The sequence below is a fragment of the Pseudophryne corroboree genome, chromosome 3 (assembly GCF_028390025.1).
Source record: "Pseudophryne corroboree isolate aPseCor3 chromosome 3, aPseCor3.hap2, whole genome shotgun sequence".
In the NCBI taxonomy this organism is placed as follows: Eukaryota; Metazoa; Chordata; class Amphibia; order Anura; family Myobatrachidae; genus Pseudophryne; species Pseudophryne corroboree.
In genome coordinates this window covers 13,268,149-13,291,245 of record NC_086446.1, presented here as the reverse complement: position 1 = coordinate 13,291,245, position 23,097 = coordinate 13,268,149, and the positions used below count along the sequence as shown (strand labels likewise).

Sequence of the window (23,097 nt, the reverse complement as noted above, 5' to 3'; positions counted from 1 at the left end):
TATGTAGTTTATACATATATATATATGCCAATTAGTGCCCCCCCTCTCTTTTTTACCCTGTTTCTGTAGTGCAGGACTGCAGGGGAGAGTTAGGGAGACGTCCTTCCAGCGGAGCTGTGAGGGAAAATGGCGCTTGTGTGCTGAGGAGATAGGCTCCGCCCCCTTCTCGGCGGCCTTTTCACCCGCTTTTTACAGAAAAACTGGCAGGAGTTAAATACATCCATATAGCCCAGGAGCTATATGTGATGTATATTTTGCCAAAAAAAGTGTTTATATTGCGTCTCAGGGCGCCCCCCCCCCCCCAGCGCCCTGCACCCTCAGTGACCGGAGTGTGAAGTGTGCTGAGAGCAATGGCGCACAGCTGCAGTGCTGTGCGCTACCTTTACTGAAGACAGGACGTCTTCTGCCGCCGATTTCTGGACCTCTTCTGTCTTCTGGCTCTGTAAGGGGGCCGGCGGCGCGGCTCCGGGACCCATCCATGGCTGGGCCTGTGATCGTCCCTCTGGAGCTAATGTCCAGTAGCCAAGAAGCCCAATCCACTCTGCACGCAGGTGAGTTCGCTTCTTCTCCCCTTAGTCCCTCGATGCAGTGAGCCTGTTGCCAGCAGGACTCACTGAAAATAAAAAAACCTAAGTCTAACTTTTACTCTAAGCAGCTCAGGAGAGCCACCTAGATTGCACCCTTCTCGGCCGGGCACAAAAATCTAACTGAGGCTTGGAGGAGGGTCATGGGGGGAGGAGCCAGTGCACACCGGCTAGTCCTAAAGCTTTTACTTTTTGTGCCCAGTCTCCTGTGGAGCCGCTAATCCCCATGGTCCTTACGGAGTCCCAGCATCCACTTAGGACGTCAGAGAAATATACTTTCTTTCTAGGAGCTCAGGAGAGCCCCTAGTGTGCATCCAGCTCGAGCCGGGCACAGAGATCTAACTGAGGCTTGGAGGAGGGTCATAGTGGGAGGAGCCAGTGCACACTAGGTGACCTAAAAGCTTTCTTTAGTTGTGCCCAGTCTCCTGCGGAGCCGCTATTCCCCATGGTCCTTTCGGAGTTCCCAGCATCCACTAGGACGTCAGAGAAATAAGTGCTGGAGTCTGGCTATGTTCCTCTAATGAGGATCTGATTGTGGCTGATACCTGATGTCTATGTGTCACTCCACCATCCAGGACACCAAGATTCCGCACAGGATCAGCATTTTGTAACTCTGAACCCCCAAGTGTAAGTCTGGTTGGTAGGCAAAGCTGAGCTGTAGCCCTGCCCTTTGTCGTGAGCTTCTATCATATGAAACTGTTACACTAGGACGGAGTCAGAGCCAACTGGCATCACCCACACCTGGAGCTCAACTAGACATTTAGGATTGGTATTGGGTTCTCAGTACCCAGAGCGACCGGTCATCGGCATAGCAGTGGTAAACGAGGACATGACGTCTGTTTCACCCAGTGGTAGCACGTGTATTGCAAAAAGCATGGGAGATAGGATAAGAACCTTGAAGAACGTTACATGGCAATGATAAGTATACTCCAGAAGAATAAAATGGTTCCTCACCTGAGTGATATCTATTGTGTGCAACAAGAGCTGATTTATTTCTCAGAACATGGAAATGGCCTCACACCTGTGTGACTTCTCTGATGTGTAACAAGTTGTGATTTCTGTGAAAAACATTTCCCACACTCAGAGCAAGAAAATGGCTTCTCACCCGTGTGAATTCTCTGATGTGTAACAAGTTGCCATTTCTGGGTAAAACATTTCCCACATTCAGAACATGGAAATTGATTCTCACCTGTGTGACTTCTCTGATGTATAACAAGATTATGTTTCAGGGTAAAACATTTCCCGCACTCAGAGCAAGCAAATGGCTTCTCACCTGTGTGACTTCTCTGATGTGTAACAAGATTTGATTTCAGGGTAAAACATTTCCCGCACTCAGAGCAAGAAAATGGCTTCTCACCTGTGTGACTTCTCTGATGTGTAACAAGATTATATTTCAGGGTAAAACATTTCCCGCACTCAGAGCAAGAAAATGGCTTCTCACCTGTGTGAATTATCTGATGTTTAACAAGTAGCCATTTCCGGGTAAAACATTTCCCACATTCAGAACATGGAAATTGATTCTCACCTGTGTGAATTCTCTGATGTGTAACAAGAGCTGATTTCCGTGTAAAACATTTTCCACACTCAGAGCAAGAAAATGGATTCTCACCTGTGTGAATTCTCTGATGTGTAACAAGTAGCCATTTCCGGGTAAAACCTTTCCCACATTCAGAACATGGAAATTGATTCTCACCTGTGTGAATTCTCTGATGTGTAACAAGATTATGTTTCAGGGTAAAACATTTCCCGCACTCAGAGCAAGAAAATGGCTTCTCACCTGTGTGACTTCTCTGATGTATAACAAGATTATGTTTCAGGGTAAAACATTTCCCGCACTCAGAGCAAGAAAATGGCTTCTCACCTGTGTGAATTATCTGATGTCTAACAAGATATAGTTTACTTATAAAACATTTCCCACATTCAGAACAGGAAAATGGCTTCACACCGGTGTGACTTCGTTGATGTGTAACAAGAGCTGATTTCCGTGTAAAACATTTTCCACACTCAGAGCAAGAAAATGGATTCTCACCTGTGTGACTTCTCTGATGTCTAACAAGAGCTGATTTGGATTCAAAACATTTCCCACACTCAGAACATGGAAATGGATTCTCACCTGTGTGACTTATCTGATGTGTAACAAGATTTGATTTCAGGGTAAAACATTTCACGCACTCAGAGCAAGAAAATGGCTTCTCACCTGTGTGACTTCTCTGATGATTAACAAGAACTGATTTGTATGGAAAACACTTACCACACTCAGAACATGGAAATGGCCTCTCACCTGCCTTAGCTGATTGATGGGTAATAAGGTTTGTGTTCTGTGTAAAACATTTGGCATCTATAGAACAGGGAAACACTGTATCTACTATCAGAGCTGTAACAGATGCACCAATGTCAGAGTGATCAGGAGAACATTTCCCAGGATCAGAGGGATCAGCTGATAGAGCTGGATGTATAATTGGGGTAATAGGGTTATCTCCTGGAGAATCCGGTCTACTGTCATTATCTTTTTTTTCACAATCCGGGGATAACATTAGATGTCCTTCTGAGATGTTCCTGCTTGTGTGTCCATCTGCTGGAAATAAAATACATTATGGAAATGGGACATTTTCTGTAACAATATTAATCTTGTAAACAATAGGAGAAGACGACTCTATGGGACACTTAATTGTAAATGTGTGTGTATAATAAAACATAACTTTTAATGAAGGCTTTATAATATTGTGTCTCAGGCTATCATTGTGTCCACCCTCCTGAGAACACTCACAATAACAAATGTACTATTATAATAAGACGTAGATATATCTCTCTCTTGTACTGGTAACTAACCATGAAGTATAAATGGAGATGTAGTCACTCGCCAAGTCTTATGTCAGCACCAATGTAAAACTATGGATGGGGAACATATCGTATGAATTGGAGATTCTAGATGAACATTAACATCAGTCATATGAGCTGATGGATAAGAGAAATGTCTCCTAACGTTACTCCTGGAAGCATTGGTAAGGTAGCATTCCTTTATGTGTGTGCTCATACGCTGGTAAGCCTGCACATGTGTTACTCACCCTTATTTCTCTCACGTCCGAGAGGATGCTGGGGTTATTTAGTACCTTGGGAGCCATGGGCACTTTAAGAGTTTCACAGTGTGGGCTGGCTCCTCCCTCTATGCCCCTCCTACCAGACTCCATTTAGAAAATGTGCCTGGAAGAGCCGGTCACAGCTAGGGGAGCTCCTAGGAGTTTTTCTAGTTTTATTGTTGTTCTAAGAGTTTAGGATACAGGAAGGCTGCTGGCAACAGCCTTCCTGCTTCGTGGGACTTAGGGGGTGGGGGGGGGGGGGGGGGAGAAGAAACCGAAGTTAATGGTTCTCTATCTCCGCTGACAGGACACTGAGCTCCTGAGGGTGCTGATCTCAAGCCCATGAGGCAACCGCTCACTCCTGCAGCACGACTGCCACCTCCAACAGAGCCAGAAGAATGAAGAGTGGGGAGTACAGCGCCGGCGGCCCGGGAAGCGGGTCGCCGGCGGGAATGGCGGCACAAGAGCTCTGACAGGCTGCGCTCCTTAAGGCTCAGTGGCACACTGTGTACGATGCTGTGAGGGGCGTCCTGGGCCAGCACAATCACCCTACACTGGTCAACTATAGCTATCAGGGGCTAATACCGCTGTTAGCTATAAAATATATCAGGCCAGTATAATCAACTAAGTGCCGGAGAACGCGCCATTATAGGGGGCGGCACTTCTCCTCAGAGTGGATCCAGCACTCATCAGCACCATTTTCTCACTGCATACATCTCTTCATACCGGGAGTGGACAACTGGGAAGCGGATTTCCTCAGCAGACACGATCTCCATCCAGGAGAATGGGGCCTCCACCCAGAGGTGTTCGCAGAGGTAACAAGTCGATGAGGTGTACCTCAGATAGACATGATGGCCTCCTGCCTCAACAAGAAGCTTTGGAGGTACTGTTCCAGGTCGAGATATCCACAAGCAGTGGTGGTGGACGCCCTGGTAACTCCGTGGGTGTTCCAATCGGTGTTTGTGTTCCCTCCACTTCCACTCATCCCAAGGATTCTCAAACTAATAAAAAGAACAAGAGTTCAGGCGATCCTCATTGCTCCGGACTGGCCAAGACGGGGTTGGTACGCGGATCTTCTGGAATTACTGCTGGAGGATCCGAGGCCTCTTCCTCTTCGCGAGGACCTTCTACTACAGGGGTCATTCGCCTATGAAGACTAACTGCAGCTACGCATGGAGGTTGAACGCCAGACCATAGCTCGGAAGGGCATTCTGAAAAAGGTAATTCCTACCCTGATACAGGCCAGTAAAGGAAGTAACGTCTAAACATTACCATCAGATTTGGAAAAAAGTATGCGTTTTGGTGTGAATCCAAGAAATTTCCTACGGTGGAGTTTCAACTGGGACGAATTCTCCTCTTTCTGCAAACAGGCGTGAATGTGGACCTACGCTTGGTCTCTATAAAGGTACAGATTTTGTCCTTGTCCATTTTCTTCCAGAAACAATTGGATGTGCTCCATGAGGTTCAGACTTTCTTAAAAGGGGTTCTGCACATCCAACCACCCTTTGGGCCTCCTACAGCACCTTGTGATCTTAATGTGGTGCTGCAGTTACTGCAATCGGATTGGTTCCAGCCTTTACAAGAGGTGGACGTCAAGTTTCTTACTTGGAAGGCGGTCACACTGTTGGCATTGGCAACTGCTCGACGTGTGTCAGAATTGGGGGCATTGTCATGCAAGAGCCCTACTTGATTTTCCATGAGGATAGAGCTGAGCTCAGAACGCCTCAGCAATTTCTTCCAAAGGTTGTATCAGCTTTTCATATCAACCTATTGTGGTGCCAGTGGCTACCGACTCCTCAATCACCTCAAAGTACTTGGATGTTGTGAGGGCTTTGAAAATTTATTTGAAGAGAACTTCTCGTCACAGAATTCGGACGCTCTATTTGTCCTTTATGATCCCAACAAGGTTGGGTGTCCTGCTTCTAAGCAGACGATTTCTCGCTGGATCAGGTTTACTATCCAGCATGCTTATTCTACGGCAGGCCTGCAGTGTCCAAAAATCTACTCTGCATTGTTACTAGGTTTAGTACTGCATCGTTACTTGGTTAAGTATTGTTGTTCAGCCGTTGCTGAATTGTTTCAAGCTAGTTGGCTTGGGTTCTTTGCGTATGTGTGAGCTGGTGTAAATCTCGCCACTATCTGTGTATTTCCTTCTCTTGAAGTATGTCCGTCTCCTCGGGCACAGTTTCTAGACCGAGTCTGGTAGGAGGGGCATAGAGGGAGGAGCCAGCCCACACTATTAAACTCTTAAAGTGCCCATGGCTCCCAAGGGACTCGTCTATACCCCATGGTACTAAATGGAACCCCAGCATCCTCTACGGACTACGAGAAAAGGAGTTACTGGTACGTAATTAAAATCCTATTATAAGGTACATTGCTACAGCAGAGTAGGTGTGGAACAAGGTACTTTACATGCAATACACCATAAAATACCCTGCAATCATCATACATCTGCTAGGTTATAGTCCACTCTTACACCCCCATCATCAGTGTCTTACCTCTTTACTCTCATTAGTAATAAGGATGATGTGTGTACGGTATGATACAGAGAATTACATATCAGAATCTATACAGCTGCCTCCATACTTCTGCTTCTCATGTGTGTGCTTCTGAAAGCAGTGAACATCTGAGTGAGAGTGCAGGGAACACAGCAGAGTCTGATGAGAAAGAGATTGGATCTGCCTTTGCAGGGATGTACCAAACCCGTCACCCTGTAAGTATATAAATAATAAATAAGGAGGGGCGTGGGCGTGATCTATCCAGACGTGCTTTCTGGAGCTCTCCTCACTAAGTGGCTTCTTATCTACCCTACCTGACAGCTCTCAGCCACCGCTGGGACCAAGACCCAATCTATTAAGTCCCCCACTCTTCCTGCCCTAAAGCAGCTCGCTCAGCTCCCTCTGGGCATTGTTCACTGCTGCAGCCTAGTGACGCCGCTGAAGCCACGGGCTGTATTCTGTGGCTAAGTGTGCCCAGTCTTTCCTGCACGCTCCGGACACTTGACTTGGAGGCGCTTTTGCTCAGGCAGGAGCACTTGCTCTCCCGCTCACACAGGTGCACAGCTCCCTCTACTGTTGGGGACAAAATACGGGCTGCCCACAGTCACCGGAGCCCGGCAGTGATATTGGGAAGTGAGGTGGCTGCCATTTTGGATCCTGGTGCCCGGCCATCGCATGCTTTGCCTTCTGCCTTCAATAAAATTGATATAAGCTGATAAATAAGTGTCCTGACGACTGGACCGGGGTCACTACACTAAATTGAAGCATTTGCCTGGAGGTGAAACTACCTTCTATTTATATGGTACCACTATAATCTACTTCCTCTCAGTCTACATGCAGAGCCCACTATCAAGCATCTTCTGAGTACAGCTCATTACACTCTGATTACAACCTCACAGTATATTATTTTGTGGATTTATTCACTGAATATATTTTGCCATTTGTGTCTCTCTGTGCTGAGTACTTCACGTCTGTGATCACGCTGACCTCTAGTGGAATTTCTCGCTCATTACTGTGTTATTTGAGTTGCATTACATCCTGTTTACTTGATATTTGGGCTCGGATAGACCAGTCACCCAGACTAAGAATGTCATTTTGAATGGAGTCATCTTGATGCATCCTCCTGACAGCGTACTACTGCTCCTTTTATTTATAGATTGTTTGTATTTTCCTATCTCTGAGAGGTCTGTCTCTTTGTAGCCAGCTTACCATGCCTTCAAAAAAGGTTAAAAGGTACCAAATTGGCCCCACCTATCCATCTCTTTGGTACCTCTAATTCAGGTGGCCCTTCTGAGACCGCTACAACATCATCTGCTTCTTCTTGTCAGTCGCACAGCCCAGCTGTAATGGCTGAAGACGTCTTAAGACACTCTAGATGGTCCTGTTACTCTACGCTCTATACATTCTATGTTATCTACATTAAAGGACTGAAATAACCTCAGAACTTAACTCTAATATTCAGGCTTTGAGGTCCGATATCAGTGAGATTGGCACTCGTACAGACTAAGATGAAAGAGATTGCTGCGTCTCACAAAGATCTGATAATTTAGCACATGACACCCTTCAGGAAGACATGGTCTCTATTCGTGATAAAGTCATTGATTTAGAAGAATGCTCTCAGAGAAATAATATCAGAATAATGGGCATTCCGGATTCTGTTACAAATGCTGAGCTTTATGATTATGCCACGGACCTCATTCAGAAACTTTCACCGAAGGCTTCTGCCGCGGACCTTCTTACTTATAGGATCCATACACTCCCAAAGTCCTAACAGGCCACTATCCAAGCACCGATGGACACTCTGCTCAGGATCTGGATGATGAAGGGCTGCCCACCTTAACGTGCGGCTTACCTCCTTCATTGCCATTTGGCTGCGAGTTCCTCCCTGATGATTGAGGTACGCTACTGCCGTTGCATTGTTCAAGAGAATCTGAACCGGTTTTCTTTGAAGAATGTCATTTGCCTGAGTGAATGCCATATACAGTATATGGCCCGAAGTTCCAATATATTTATCGGCAGGCAACTTTCTTCCTTGGTCCACTGCACTTGGAATTAGCACTTTTCTGACATGGATCCCCAGCCCTGAAGACTTGCGTCCGTTGTCAGAACCTCCCACTCCGAGATCCAAAAGGGTTGCCCTTTGTCCAGATGGGATGTCTGTAGCCACCAGGCTAACGACCTCCGTACTTCCTGAGGAAAGACCATAGTCTGAGTTTTATCATCTGATGTAGCCCATTCCATCTGAAAAGAATCAGACGTTGAAGGGGCCTCGAGTGGAATTGAGCATATTCCACCCTGTCGAATGTTGACACCATAGATTCCATCACTCACATTGCTGCCTGAATGGATACTCTTTGATTGTGTAGTAGCTACTGAATCCTTGTCTGTATTGTGGATATTCTGTTCAGAGGTAGAAAAAGTCTCAGAAGCCTGGAATACAATACAGCCCCCAGGGGCATCATGCGTTGAGACGGAACCAGGGATGACCGCCCAATTTATGAGCCAGCTGTGGCTTTGTAAACAGCCTATTGTCAATTGCAGATGGCCCTGGAGAGTATGGGAAAATTCTTGTCCCCAGACGACGGAGATAAGCCGCCATCACCACCATCATTTTGGTAAACACTCTTGGAGCTGTAGCCAGTCCAAACGGTAGAGCCTGAAACTGAAAATGTTGCCGAAGCATGGCAAACCTGAGATAGCACTGATGGAACAGTGCTATAGGTCAGGGATGGGGAACCTTTGGCCCTCCAGCTGTTGTTGAACTACACATACCAGCATGCTTTGCCACAGTTTTTGCTATTTGGCCATGCAAAAACTGATGAGGGGCATGATGGGATGTGTAGTTCAACATCAGCTGGAGGGCCCAAAGTTCCCCATCCCTGCTATAGGTACACGCAGGTAAGCATCCTGGATATCTAGGGCCCCCGGCTCCACGTCCAAGATAATGGAACGTAAAGTCTCCATATAAAAACGAGGCACCCAAATGTACAGTGCATCCAGAAAGTAGGGAAAGATGAATGCAGCAATGTACAGAGGCTGATGGATTATCTTCTTGTTTGGAAGAAGGCCCTCTGGTAGCCCAATGCTTTTTACTCTTTACAGACTTATCCGATTGGGACTGTTTGCCGTAACCCTTTCCTTTTCGCTTTTCCTTGGGTCCAAAAGGACTGAAAAGCTGGAAACCTAGGTTTAGACTTGTAGGTAGAAGGAAACGTCACTTTCTTACAGTCTGCTTCTGACGCCAGAATATTGTTTAACTATTTACCAAAAGGATATCTCCAGTAAAAGGCAAAATCTCTAGTCCTTTTTTGGACTCTGAGTCAGCCGTCCATGTACGTAGCCAGACAGCTCTGCGTGCTGCTACTGCAGAGGCTGATGCTTGAGAAGCTATAGTACCCATATCCAAGGCTGCTTCTTCCATAAAGACATCTGATTGTTTAATATGTGCAATATGGGACTTTTGTTCTCTAGACGCCAATGACAGATCGTCTTCTAATGCATCAGCCCAGGCCGCCACTGCTTTCACCATCCAGGCTGAAGCCATGGCTGGCCTAACAACTGCCCCTGACAAGGAAAAATCAGTTTTTCGAAAACTATTTTTCTATCCGTTACATCACTTAATGATGTTGAAGGCAGGGGTAATGTAGATTTACGCACCAACCGAATGACATGCGTATCTACTTTGGGAGCCACTTCCCTTTTCAAACAATCCCCATCCAGAAGAGGATAATGAAAATTCCATTTTTTAGGAATTCTGAACTTCTTACTGGGTGTGACGCAAGCATCTTGCATGATTTCCGTCAGCTGTTCTGTCTCCGGAAATTCAGTTCTGACCGTTTTGGGACATTTAAACACAGGTGCCTCCTCTAAGGATAGAATGGCTTTCATAGCATTAATTAGCTCAGGTACATCTACCAAGCTGGGACCTTCATCCTCATCTCTGTATACAGACCCAGAATGCAATGAATCATCCTCATCCTCCGAAGTGTCCCCTTCTGAAACCTGTGTAGACTGTGAAGACTGTTGTTTCATGTCAGTGTGATTTACTTCCACAGGCCTTTCAGCCTGTTTTTGTTGAAAGGCTGCAGATTCCTGGACTGGATCTGATAAGACCCAGGGAGAATGTTGCATGTAAGGGTTAATTGGGTAACATATCCCTGGTATGGGAGCTGGTATAATCCGCTCAGCAATATTGGATAATGTTTGTGTAAAAGAAGCCCATGGAGGTTCTGACAGAACCTGTGCCTGCCTTGGATTACTATGGAGGCTTTGGTGGAAGCTATAACACATAATCCATTTTGTACCAGATCTTGAGAGGTTAACCCTGCTTTGCATGACAAACATGATATTAATGTTGGTGCTGCTGTGGAGAGTGTATCCTCCTAACCCTTGCCTCTCTTAGACATGGTAATCACACACCTGTATGGTGTTAACTACACAATTTGTGACCACATTCACTGTAAGCTTGCTAAAGTGATATACAATCCGATCCCTCTCTGCCTTGCACCAGCATTGAGGATATATAACACCCACAAAACTGACAGATATACAGTAAAGGTCAGCAGCCACACTAGCAATCAGTCTGATCGTAGCAGCAAATTTGCTGCTACGATCAGATCCGGATATTAGTATATGAAGCAGTGGATTGATATGCTGTAATTCAAGTCACAATCTGGTACGCAGTTTATTATTGGTGGGTGTGGGCACCCTGAAAAGAATTACTACACCATAGGCGCTTCTTCCTCTCCCTCTTGTTAACAGATTCTTTGGCTATCTACCTAGTAGCAATTTGAGGAACTGAGCAGCCACCCAAAGAAGTGGAGTGTATGAGATTGAGGCTATAAACCCTACATTGGACTTCATGGAACCCTGTGGACTACATCAGGGTACAGAAATATTGGACTGGGAGAAGCGCACTGATCTATTCCTTTTTCAAACGATATATATATATAGAAGGTATAGCTACTCCGGCACTCCACAGAGTCCAATGCTGGGCTCGAACTGCTCTGGTGCCCTCCCCAACCGGGAACCGGTGGTATGCAGTGGAACAAACGAGGTGGCACTCAGAGACTTTCACTTCTAAAATATAATTGGTGCAAATAGTGCAAAAGGTCACATCAGATGTGACCTTTTGCACCAATTATATTTTAGAAGTGAAAGTCTCCAAGTGCCGCCTCGTTTGTTCCAATATATATATATATATATATATATATATATATATACATATAAAAAAATATCTATCTATCATAATATATTATAGTACATAGCATGGCTGCTGGTGACACACAGTGACATGATGTGAAGGGGAGAGCAGGAGTATAATAGGGGCTGATGGCTCCTGACTACCCCACTGGGAAAAATAAGAATTTACTCACCGGTAATTCTATTTCTCGTAGTCCGTAGTGGATGCTGGGAACTCCGTAAGGACCATGGGGAATAGACGGGCTCCGCAGGAGACTGGGCACTCTAAAAGAAAGATTAGGTACTATCTGGTGTGCACTGGCTCCTCCCTCTATGCCCCTCCTCCAGACCTCAGTTAAGGAAACTGTGCCCGGAAGAGCTGACATTACAAGGAAAGGATTTGGAATCCAGGGTAAGACTCATACCAGCCACACCAATCACACCGTACAACTTGTGATAACCATACCCAGTTAACAGTATGAACAATAACTGAGCCTCATTCAACGGATGGCTCATAACAATAAACCTTTAGTTAAGCAATAACTATATACATGTATTGCAGAGAGTCTGCACTTGGGACGGCGCCCAGCATCCACTACGGACTACGAGAAATAGAATTACCGGTGAGTAAATTCTTATTTTCTCTGACGTCCTAGTGGATGCTGGGAACTCCGTAAGGACCATGGGGATTATACCAAAGCCTCCAAACGGGCGGGAGAGTGCGGATGACTCTGCAGCACCGAATGGGCAAACACAAGGTCCTCCTTAGCCAGGGTATCAAACTTGTAGAATTTTGCAAATGTGTTTGAACCCGACCAAGTAGCAGCTCGGCAAAGCTGTAATACCGAGACCCCTCGGGCAGCCGCCCAAGAAGAACCCACCTTCCTTGTGGAGTGGGCTTTCACTGATTTTGGATGCGGCAATCCTGCCGCAGAATGAGCCTGCTGAATCGTGTTACAGATCCAACGCGCAATAGTTTGCTTTGAAGCAGGAGCACCCAGCTTGTTGAGTGCATGCAGGATAAACAGCGAGTCAGTTTTCCGGACTCCAGCCATCCTGGCTACGTAGATCTTCAAAGCCCTGACTACATCAAGTAACTTGGAGTACTCCAAGTCCCGAGTAGCCGCCGGTACCACAATAGGTTGGTTCAAATGAAACGCTGATACCACCTTCGGGAGAAATTGGGGACGAGTCCTCAATTCTGCCCTGTCCATATGGAAGATCAGATAAGGGCTTTTACATGACAAAGCCGCCAATTCTGACACACGCCTAGTCGAAGCTAAGGCCAATAGCATGACCACTTTCCATGTGAGGTATTTCAGCTCCACGGTCCTAAGTGGCTCAAATCAGTGGGATTTCAGGAAATCCAACACAACGTTAAGATCCCAAGGTGCCACTGGAGGTACAAAAGGGGGCTGAATATGCAGCACTCCCTTAACAAACGTCTGAACTTCAGGCAGTGAAGCCAGTTCTTTTTGAAAGAAAATAGATAGGGCCGAAATCTGGACCTTTATGGACCCCAATTTTAGGCCCATAGTCACCCCTGACTGTAGGAAGTGCAGAAATTGACCCAGCTGGAATTCCTCTGTTGGGGCCTTCCTGGCCTCACACCAAGCAACATATTTCCGCCATATGTGGTGATAATGCTTTGCTGTCACATCCTTTCTAGCTTTTATCAGCGTAGGAATCACTTCATCTGGAATGCCCTTTTCCGCTAGGATCCGGCATTCAACCGCCATGCCGTCAAACGCAGCTGCGGTAAGTCTTGGAACAGGTCCTGTCTGAGAGGCAGAGGCCATGGGTCCTCTGAGATCATTTCTTGTAGTTCTGGGTACCAAGTTCTTCTTGGCCAATCCGGAACGATGAGTATTGTTCTTACTCCTCTCTTTCTTAATATCCTCAGTACCTTGGGTATGAGAGGAAGAGGAGGGAACACATAAACCGACTGGTACACCCACGGTGTCACTAGTGCGTCCACAGCTATCGCCTGAGGGTCCCTTGACCTGGCGCAATATTTTTTTAGCTTTTTGTTGAGGCGGGACGCCATCATGTCCACCTGTGGCAGTTCCCAACGATTTACAATCTGTGTGAAGACTTCTGGATGAAGTCCCCACTCTCCCGGGTGGAGGTCGTGCCTGCTGAGGAAATCTGCTTCCCAGTTGTCCACTCCCGGAATGAACACTGCTGACAGTGCTAGCAAGTGATTCTCTGCCCATCGAAGAATCATTGTGGCTTCTGCCATCGCCATCCTGCTTCTTGTGCCGCCCTGGCGGTTTACATGGGCGACCGCCGTGATGTTGTCTGACTGAATCAGCACTGGTTGGTTTTGAAGCAGGGGCTCTGCTTGACTCAGGGCGTTGTAAATGGCCCTTAGTTCCAGTATATTTATGTGTAGTGAAGTCTCCTGACTTGACCACTGTCCCTGGAAGTTTCTTCCCTGAGTGACTGCCCCCCATCCTCGGAGGCTTGCATCCGTGGTTACCAAGACCCAATCCTGTATGCCGAATCTGCGGCCCTCGAGAAGTTGAGCACTCTGCAGCCACCACAGCAGACACCCTGGCCCTCGGGGACAGGGTGATCAACCGATGCATCTGAAGATGCGATCCGGACCATTTGTCTAACAGATCCCACTGAAAGGTCCTTGCATGTAACCTGCCAAAGGGAATTGCTTCGTAAGAAGCCACCATCTTTCCCAGGACTCGCGTGCAATGATGCACCGACACCTGTTTTGGTTTCAGGAGGTCCCTGACCAGAGATGACAATTCCTGGGCCTTCTCCACCGGGAGAAACACCTTCTTCTGTTCTGTGTCCAGAATCATGCCCAGGAAAAGCAGACGCGTCGCAGGAATCAGCTGCGACTTTGGGATATTCAGAATCCAGCCGTGCTGTTGCAACAACTCCTGAGAGAGTGCTACGCTGACCAACAACTGCTCCCTGGACCTCGCCTTTATAAGGAGATCGTCCAAGTACGGGATAATTATAACTCCCTTCTTCCGAAGGTGTATCATCATTTCGGCCATTACCTTGGTAAATACCCTCGGTGCCATGGACAGGCCAAACGGCAACGTCTGGAATTGGTAATGACAGTCCTGTACCACAAACCTGAGGTACTCCTGATGAGGTGGGTAAATGGGGACATGCAAGTAAGCATCCTTGATGTCCAGCGACACCATAAAATCCCCCTCTTCCAGGCTTGCAATAACCGCTCTGAGCGATTCCATTTTGAACTTGAACTTCCTTATATAAGTGTTCAAGGATTTTAAATTCAAAATGGGTCTCACCGAACCGTCTGGTTTCGGTACCACAAACATTGTGGAAAAGTAACCCCATCCCTGTTAGTGGAAGCGGGGCAGGATTTTTGTTCCTGGGAACTGGCTGCCTGGTGCAGCTTCTTTCCGCTACCCTTGCCTCTGGGCAGAAAGGATGCGCCTCTGACCCGCTTGCCTTTCTGAGGCCAAAAGGACTGCATTTGATAATACAGTGCTTTCTTAGGCTGTGAGGGAACCAGAGGAAAAAAAGTCGACTTCCCAGCTGTTGCTGTGGATACGAGGTCCAAGAGACCGTCCCCAAACAATTCCTCACCCTTATAAGGCAAAACCTCCATGTGTTTTTTAGAATCAGCATCACCTGTCCACTGCCGAGTCCATAATACTCTCCTGGCAGAAATGGACATTGCATTACTTCTAGATGCCAGCAGGCAAATGTCCCTCTGTGCATCCCGCATATATAAGACGACGTCTTTTATATGTTCTATGGTTAGCAAAATAGTATCCCTGTCGAGGGAATCAATGTTGTCTGACAGGGTATCAGTCCATGCTGCTGCAGCACTACACATCCATGCTGAAGCAATAGCAGGTCTCAATATAGTACCCGAGTGTGTATACTCAGACTTCAGGATTGCTTCCTGCTTTCTTTACAAGCAAGCTCAGTAGAGCCCACTAGGAGCACCCAGCTCTGGCCGGGCACAGATTCTAACTGAGGTCTGGAGAAGGGGCATAGAGGGAGGAGCCAGTGCACACCAGATAGTACCTAATCTTTCTTTTAGAGTGCCCAGTCTCCTGCGGAGCCCGTCTATTCCCCATGGTCCTTATGGAGTTCCCAGCATCCACTAGGACGTCAGAGAAATATACTTCGCTCATTAGTTTGTACGGACAGAGGAGGGTGTAGTATAAGAGATTGCTGTATTGACTGAGGAAGGAGAATATGTGACTCTTATCTGTAATAATAAGATTTTACTCACTGGTAAATCTATTTCTCGCAGTCCGTAGTCGATGCTGGGAACTCCGTAAGGACCATGGGGAATAGTGGCTCCGCAGGAGACTGGGCACAATTAAGAAAGCTTTAGTACTACCTGGTGTGCACTGGCTCCTCCCACTATGACCCTCCTCCAGACCTCAGTTAGCATACTGTGCCCGGAAGAGCTGACACAATAAGGAAGGATTTTGAATCCCGGGTAAGACTCATACCAGCCACACCAATCACACCGTATAACTCGTGATAATATACCCAGTTAACAGTATGAAATATAACTGAGCCTCTCAACAGATGGCTCAACAATAACCCTTTAGTTTACAATAACTATGTACAAGTATTGCAGACAATCCGCACTTGGGACGGGCGCCCAGCATCCACAACGGACTACGAGAAATAGATTTACCGGTGAGTAAAATTTTATTTTCTCTGACGTCTTAGTGGATGCTGGGAACTCCGTAAGGACCATGGGGATTATACCAAAGCTCCCAAAACGGGCGGGAGAGTGCGGATGACTCTGCAGCACCGAATGAGAGAACTCCAGGTCCTCCTCAGCCAGGGTATCAAACTTGTAAAAGTGGTTGCATCCGACCAAGTAGCAGCTCGGCAAAGTTGTAAAGCCGAGACCCCTCGGGCAGCCGCCCAAGAAGAGCCCACCTTCATTGTGGAATGGGCTTCTACAGATTTAGGATGCGGCAGTCCAGCCGCAGAATGCGCCAGCTGAATTGTGCTACAAATCCAGCGAGCAATAGTCTGCTTCGAAGCAGGAGCACCCAGCTTGTTGGGTGCATACAGGAGAAATAGCGAATCAGTCTTCCTAACTCTAGCCGTCCTGGAAACATAAATTTTCAGGGTCCTGACGACGTCCAGCAACTTGGAATCCTCCAAGTCCCTAGTAGCCGCAGTCACCACAATAGGTTGATTCAAATGAAAAGCTGATACCACCTTAGGGAGAAACTGTGGACGAGTCCTCAATTCTGCCCTATCCATATGGAAAATAAGATAAGGGCTTTTACATGACAAAGCCGCCAATTCTGACACATGCCTGGCCGAAGCCAAGGCCAATAGCATGACCACTTTCCACGCGAGATATTTTAAATCCACGGTTTTTAGTGGTTCAAACCAATGTGAATTTAGGAAATCCAACACCACGTTGAGATCCCAAGGTGCCACTGGAGGCACAAAAGGGGGCTGAATATGCAGCACTCCCTTTACAAAAGTCTGAACTTCAGGCAGTGAAGCCAGTTCTTTCTGGAAGAAAATCGACAGAGCCGAAATCTGGACCTTTATGGAACCCAATTTTAGGCCCATAGTCACTCCTGACTGTAGGAAGTGCAGAAATCGACCCAGCTGAAATTCCTCTGTTGGGGCCTTCCTGGCCTCACACCAAGCAACATATTTTCGCCATATGCGGTGATAATGGTTTGCGGTCACTTCTTTCGTAGCTTTAATCAGCGTAGGAATTACTTCCTCCGGAATGCCCTTTTCCTTTAGGATCCGGTGTTCAACCGCCATGCCGTCAAACGCAGCCGTGGTAAGTCTTGGAACAGACAGGGCCCCTGTAGTAACAGATCCTGTCTGAGCGGCAGAGGCCAAGGGTCCTCTGATAGCATCTCTTGAAGTTCTGGGTACCAAGCTCTTCTTGGCCAATCCGGAACCACGAGAATCGTCCTTACTCTTTGCCTTCTTATTATTCTCAGTACCTTTGGTATGAGGTAGAGGAGGGAACACATAAACCGACTGGTACACCGACGGTGTCACTAGAGCGTCCACAGCTATAGCCTGAGGGTCCCTTGACCTGGCGCAATATCTTTTTAGCTTCTTGTTGAGGCAGGACGCCATCATGTCCACCTGTGGCCTTTCCCAACGGTTTACCAGCATTTGGAAAACTTCTGGATGAAGTCCCCACTCTCCCGGGTGGAGGTCGTGCCTGCTGAGGAAGTCTGCTTCCCAGTTGTCCACTCCCGGAATGAACACTGCCGACAGTGCTAAGACGTGATTTTCCGCCCATCGGAGAATCATTGTGGCTTCTGCCATCGCCATCCTGCTTCTTGTGCCACCCTGTCGGTTTACATGGGCGACCGCCGTGATGTTGTCTGACTGAATCAGTACCGGTTGGTTTTGAAGCAGTGGCCTTGCCTGACTTAGGGCATTGTAAATGTGAAGTCTCCTGGCTTGACCATAGTCCTTGGAAGTTTCTTCCCTGTGTGACTGCCCCCCAGCCTCGAAGGCTGGCATCCGTGGTCACCAGGACCCAGTCCAGTATGCCGAATCTGCGGCCCTCTTGAAGATGAGCACTCTGCAGCCACCACAGCAGAGACACCCTGGTCCTTGTAGACAGGGTTATCAACCGATGCATCTGGAGATGCGATCCGGACCACTTGTCCAACAGGTCCCACTGAAAAGTTCTTGCATGGAACCTGCCGAATGGAATTGCTTCGTAGGAAGCTACCATCTTTCCCAGGACTCGCGTGCAGTGATGCACCGAGACCTGTTTTGGTTTCAGGAGGCCTCTGACTAGAGATGACAGCTCCTTGGCTTTCTCCTCCGGGAGAAACACTTTTTTCTGGTCTGTGTCCAGAATCATCCCCAGGAACAGTAGACGTGTCGTAGGAACCAGCTGTGACTTTGGAATGTTCAGAATCCAACCGTGCTGTTGTAGCACTTCCCGAGATAGTGCTACCCGGCCAACAACTGCTCCTTGGACCTCGCCTTTATCAGGAGATCGTCCAAGTATGGGATAATTAAAAGTCCCTTTTTGCGAAGGAGTATCATCATTTCGGCCATTACCTTGGTAAATATCCTCGGTGCCGTGGACAGGCCAAACGGCAGCGTCTGGAATTGGTAATGACAATCCTGTACCACAAATCTGAGGTACTCCTGGTGAGGATGGTAAATGGGGACATGCAGGTAAGCATCCTTGATGTCCAGGGATACCATGTAATCCCCCTCGTCCAGGCTTGCAATAACCACCCTGAGCGATTCCATCTTGAACTTGAATCTTTTGATATATGTGTTCAAGGATTTTAAATTTAAGATGGGTCTCACCGAACCGTCCGGTTTCGGTACCACAAACATTGTGGAATAGTAACCCCGTCCTTGTTGAAGTAGGGGCACCTTGACTATCACCTGCTGGGAATACAGCTTGTGAATTGCCTCTAGCACAGCCTCCCTGCCTGAGGGAGTTGTCGGCGAGGCAGATTTGAGGAAACAGCGAGGGGGAGACGCCTTGAATTCCAGCTTGTACCCCTGAGATACTACTTGCAAGATCCAGGGGTCCACCTGTGAGCGAGCCCACTGATCGCTGAAATTTTTGAGACGGGCCCCCACCGTACCTGGCTCCGCCAGTGGAGCCCCACCGTCATGCGGCGGACTTGGAGGAAGCGGGGGAGGACTTTTGCTCCTGGGAACCGGCTGTTTGCACTTATTTTAGATGCCAGCCGGCAAATATCCCTCTGTGCATCTGTCATGTAAAAGACTGCGTCTTTTATATGCTCTATGGTTAGAAATACAGTGTCCCTGTCTAGGGTGTCAATATTTTCCGACAGGGAATCTGACCACGCAGCTGCAGCACTGCACATCCATGCTGAAGCAATAGCCGGTCTCAGTATAATGCCTGTGTGTGTATATACAGACTTCAGGATAGCCTCCTGCTTTCTATCAGCAGGCTCCTTTAGGGCGGCCGTATCCGGAGAAGGTAGTGCCACCTTTTTTGACAAGCGTGTGAGCGCTTTATCCACCCTAGGGGGTGTCTCCCAACGTGACATATCCTCTAGCGGGAAAGTAACCTTTTAGAAATTACCAATTTTTTATCGGGGGAAGCCCACGCTACTTCAAACACTTCATTTAATTCTTCAGAAGGGGGAAAAACCACTGGTAGTTTTTTCTCCCCAAACATAATACCCTTTTTGTGGTACCAGGGGTAACATCAGAAATGTGTAAAACATTTTTCATTGCCTCAATCATGTAACGAGTGGCCCTATTGGACATTATATTCGTCTCTTCGTCATCGACACTGGTATCGGTATCCGTGTCGACATCTGTATCTGCCATCTGAGGTAGCGGGCGTTTTAGAGCCCCTGATGGCCTTTGAGACGCCTGGGCAGGCACGAGTTGAGAAGCCGGCTGTGCCGCATTTGGCATGTCGTCAAATTTTTTATGTAAGGAGTCGACACTTTTACGTAATTCCTTCCATAAGTCCATCCACTCAGGTGTCCGCCCCTCAGGGGGTGACATCACATTTATAGGTATCTGCTCCGCCTCCACATAAGTCTCCTCATCAAATATGTCGACACAGCCGTACCGACACACCACACACACACAGGGAGTGCTCTGACAGAGGACAGGACCGCACAAAGCCCTTTGGAGAGACAGAGAGAGAGTATGCCAGCACACACCAGAGCGCTATATAACACAGGGACTAACTGAATTATATCCCTTATAGCTGCTATATATATATCTACATATACTGCGCCTAAATTGAGTGCCCCCCCTCTCTTTTTTACCCTTCTGTAGCTGTATACTGCAGGGGAGAGTCAGGGAGCTTCCTTCCAGCGGAGCTGTGAGGGAGAAATGGCGCCAGTGTGCTGAGGGAAGAAGCCCCTTTTTCGGCAGACTTCTCCCGCGTTTTTAAAACTCTGGCAGGGGTATTAATCTACACCTATATAGCCCCTGGGGCTATATATGGTGTATATTTTGCCAGCCAAGGTGTGTAATCATTGCCCTCAGGGCGCCCCCCCCCCCCCAGCGCCCTGCACCCATCAGTGACCGCAGTGTGAGGTGTACAAGAGGAGCAATGGCGCACAGCTGCAGTGCTGTGCGCTTCCTTGGTGAAGACTGAAGTCTTCTGCCGCCGCTTTCCTGGACCATCTTCATGCTTCTGGCTCTGTAAGGGAAACGGCGGCGCGGCTCCGGGAACGAACACCAAGGTCGGGTCCTGCGGTCGATCCCTCTGGAGCTAATGGTGTCCAGTAGCCTAAGAAGCCCAAGCTACCACCACTTAGGTAGGTTCGCATCTTCTCCCCTTAGTCCCTCGCTGCAGTGAGCCTGTTGCCAGCAGGTCTCACTGTAAAATAAAAAACCTAACAGAAACTTTCTTTCTAGGAGCTAAGAAAAGCCCCTAGTGTGCATCCAGCTCGGCCGGGCACAAGATTCTAACTGAGGTCTGGAGGAGGGTCATAGTGGGAGGAGCCAGTGCACACCAGGTAGTACTAAAGCTTTCTTAATTGTGCCCAGTCTCCTGCGGAGCCGCTATTCCCCATGGTCCTTACGGAGTTCCTAGCATCCACTAGGACGTCAGAGAAAAGTGTTTATTACTCACCTGTGCTGATATCTGTAGGGATTTCCTCCTCCTTACACAGCTGATCACCCCTCACACACGTCTCTTCTTCTCCCTCCGTATCTACTGCCTTCATATCAGTCACATACGTCTCTACTTCTCCCTCCGTATATACTGCCTTCATATCAGTCACATACGTCTCTTCTTCTCCCTCTATATCTTCTGCCTTCATATCAGTCACATACGTCTCTTCTTCTCCCTCTGTATCTTCTGCCTTCATATCAGTCACATACGTCTCTTCTTCTCCCTCTATATCTTCTGCCTTCATATCAGTCACATACGTCTCTTCTCCCTCTGTATCTTCTGCCATCATATCAGTCACATACGTCTCTTCTTCTCCCTCTGTATCTTCTGCCATCATATCAGTCACATACGTCTCTTCTTCTCCCTCTGTATCTTCTGCCATCATATCAGTCACATACGTCTCTTCTTCTCCCTCTGTATCTTCTGCCATCATATCAGTCACATACGTCTCTTCTTCTCCCTCTATATCTTCTGCCATCATATCAGTCACATACGTCTCTTCTTCTCCCTCTATATCTTCTGCCTTTATATCAGTCACATACGTCTCTTCTTCTCCCTCTGTATCTTCTGCCCTCATATCAGTCACATACGTCTCTTCTTCTCCCACTATATCTTCTGCCTTCATATCAGTCACATACGTCTCTTCTTCTCCCTCTGTATCTTCTGCCTTCATATCAGTCACATACGTCTCTTCTTCTCCCTCTATATCTTCTGCCTTTATATCAGTCACATACGTCTCTTCTTCTCCCTCTGTATCTTCTGCCTTCATATCAGTCACATACGTCTCTTCTTCTCCCTCTATATCTTCTGCCTTCATATCAGTCACATACGTCTCTTCTTCTCCCTCTATATCTTCTGCCTTCATATCAGTCACATACGTCTCTTCTTCTCCCTCTATATCTTCTGCCTTCATATCAGTCACATACGTCTCTTCTTCTCCCTCTGTATCTTCTGCCTTCATATCAGTCACATACGTCTCTTCTTCTCCCTCTATATCTTCTGCCATCATATCAGTCACATACGTCTCTTCTTCTCCCTCTGTATCTCTTGTTTTAATATTAGACAGGTGTTCTAACTAAAATAAAAAAAACACACTATAATGACATTTGCATACAGTCAGATTAAATTTAGGTGAAACAGTATAATACCACAACACCTTATAGAGGGTGCATGTAAATCGTACGTATTCCTCCCACCTACCTGATCCTCCTGTGGGGTCCTGTGATTCTCCTCTGTACAGTCCTGGGAATACAAAGGACGGGGACATCTCTCTGGGGTATCTCTGTTACTGGGCCCATCTGTAGGAGACACACAGTGACTGAGTACAGTGTATATATGTGATTATCAGATGGTGTGTGTATATAGGGGCCCCCATACCTGCTCTCCCCTGTAAAATACATGACAGTCTCCTCTTACCCAGTGATGTGAGGGGCCGGTGATTCTCCATCATCACGTCCTTGTACAGACCCCTGTGTTCCTCTATATTCTCCCCATCCTGCATTGAGACATAGACAGTGACATCCTGACACCTTATAGGAGCCTGACACACACAGTGATACAGTCATCACCCAGACACATCCCTGGTGTTACTGTATAATGTCCCATTCCCAGCAGTCACCTCTCCAGTCATCACCCAGACACGTCCCCTGGTGTTACTGTATAATGTCCCATTCCCAGGAGTCACCTCTCCAGTCATCACCCAGACACGTCCCCTGGTGTTACTGTATAATGTCCCATTCCCAGCAGTCACCTCTACAGTCATCACCCAGACACATCCCCTGGTGTTACTGTATAATGCCAAATCCCCAGCAGTCACCTCTCCAGTCATCACCCAGACACATCCCCTGGTGTTACTGTATAATGTCCCATTCCCAGCAGTCACCTATCCAGTCATCACCCAGACACATCCCCTGGTGTTACTGTATAATGTCCCATTCCCAGCAGTCACCTCTCCAGTCATCACCCAGACACATCTCCTGGTGTTACTGTATAATGTCCCATTCCCAGCAGTCACCTCTCCAGTCATCACCCAGACACATTCCCCGATGTTACTGTACAATGTCCCATTCCCAGCATTCACCTCTCCAGTCATCACCCAGACACGTCCCCTGGTGTTACTGTATAATGTCCCATTCTCAGCAGTC

At 47.5% G+C, this 23,097-nt stretch overlaps 2 protein-coding genes across 2 annotated transcripts in view; one reads left to right on the top strand and one right to left on the bottom strand.

The window, feature by feature from the left end:
- The window catches only part of LOC135056945 (uncharacterized), a 904,883-nt gene that overhangs the window by 139,408 nt on the left and 742,378 nt on the right, over positions 1 to 23,097 (top strand). The gene's annotated exons all lie outside the window — the stretch shown is intronic.
- Positions 1,033 to 21,770, bottom strand: LOC135056969 (oocyte zinc finger protein XlCOF6-like). The gene is made up of 2 exons (XM_063962769.1): positions 20,912 to 21,770; positions 1,033 to 3,156 (listed from the first exon to the last, which is right to left on the bottom strand). The coding sequence occupies exons 1-2, from the start codon at positions 21,768 to 21,770 to the stop codon at positions 1,574 to 1,576; spliced, it is 2,442 nt and encodes an 813-aa protein (XP_063818839.1). The 3' UTR covers positions 1,033 to 1,573.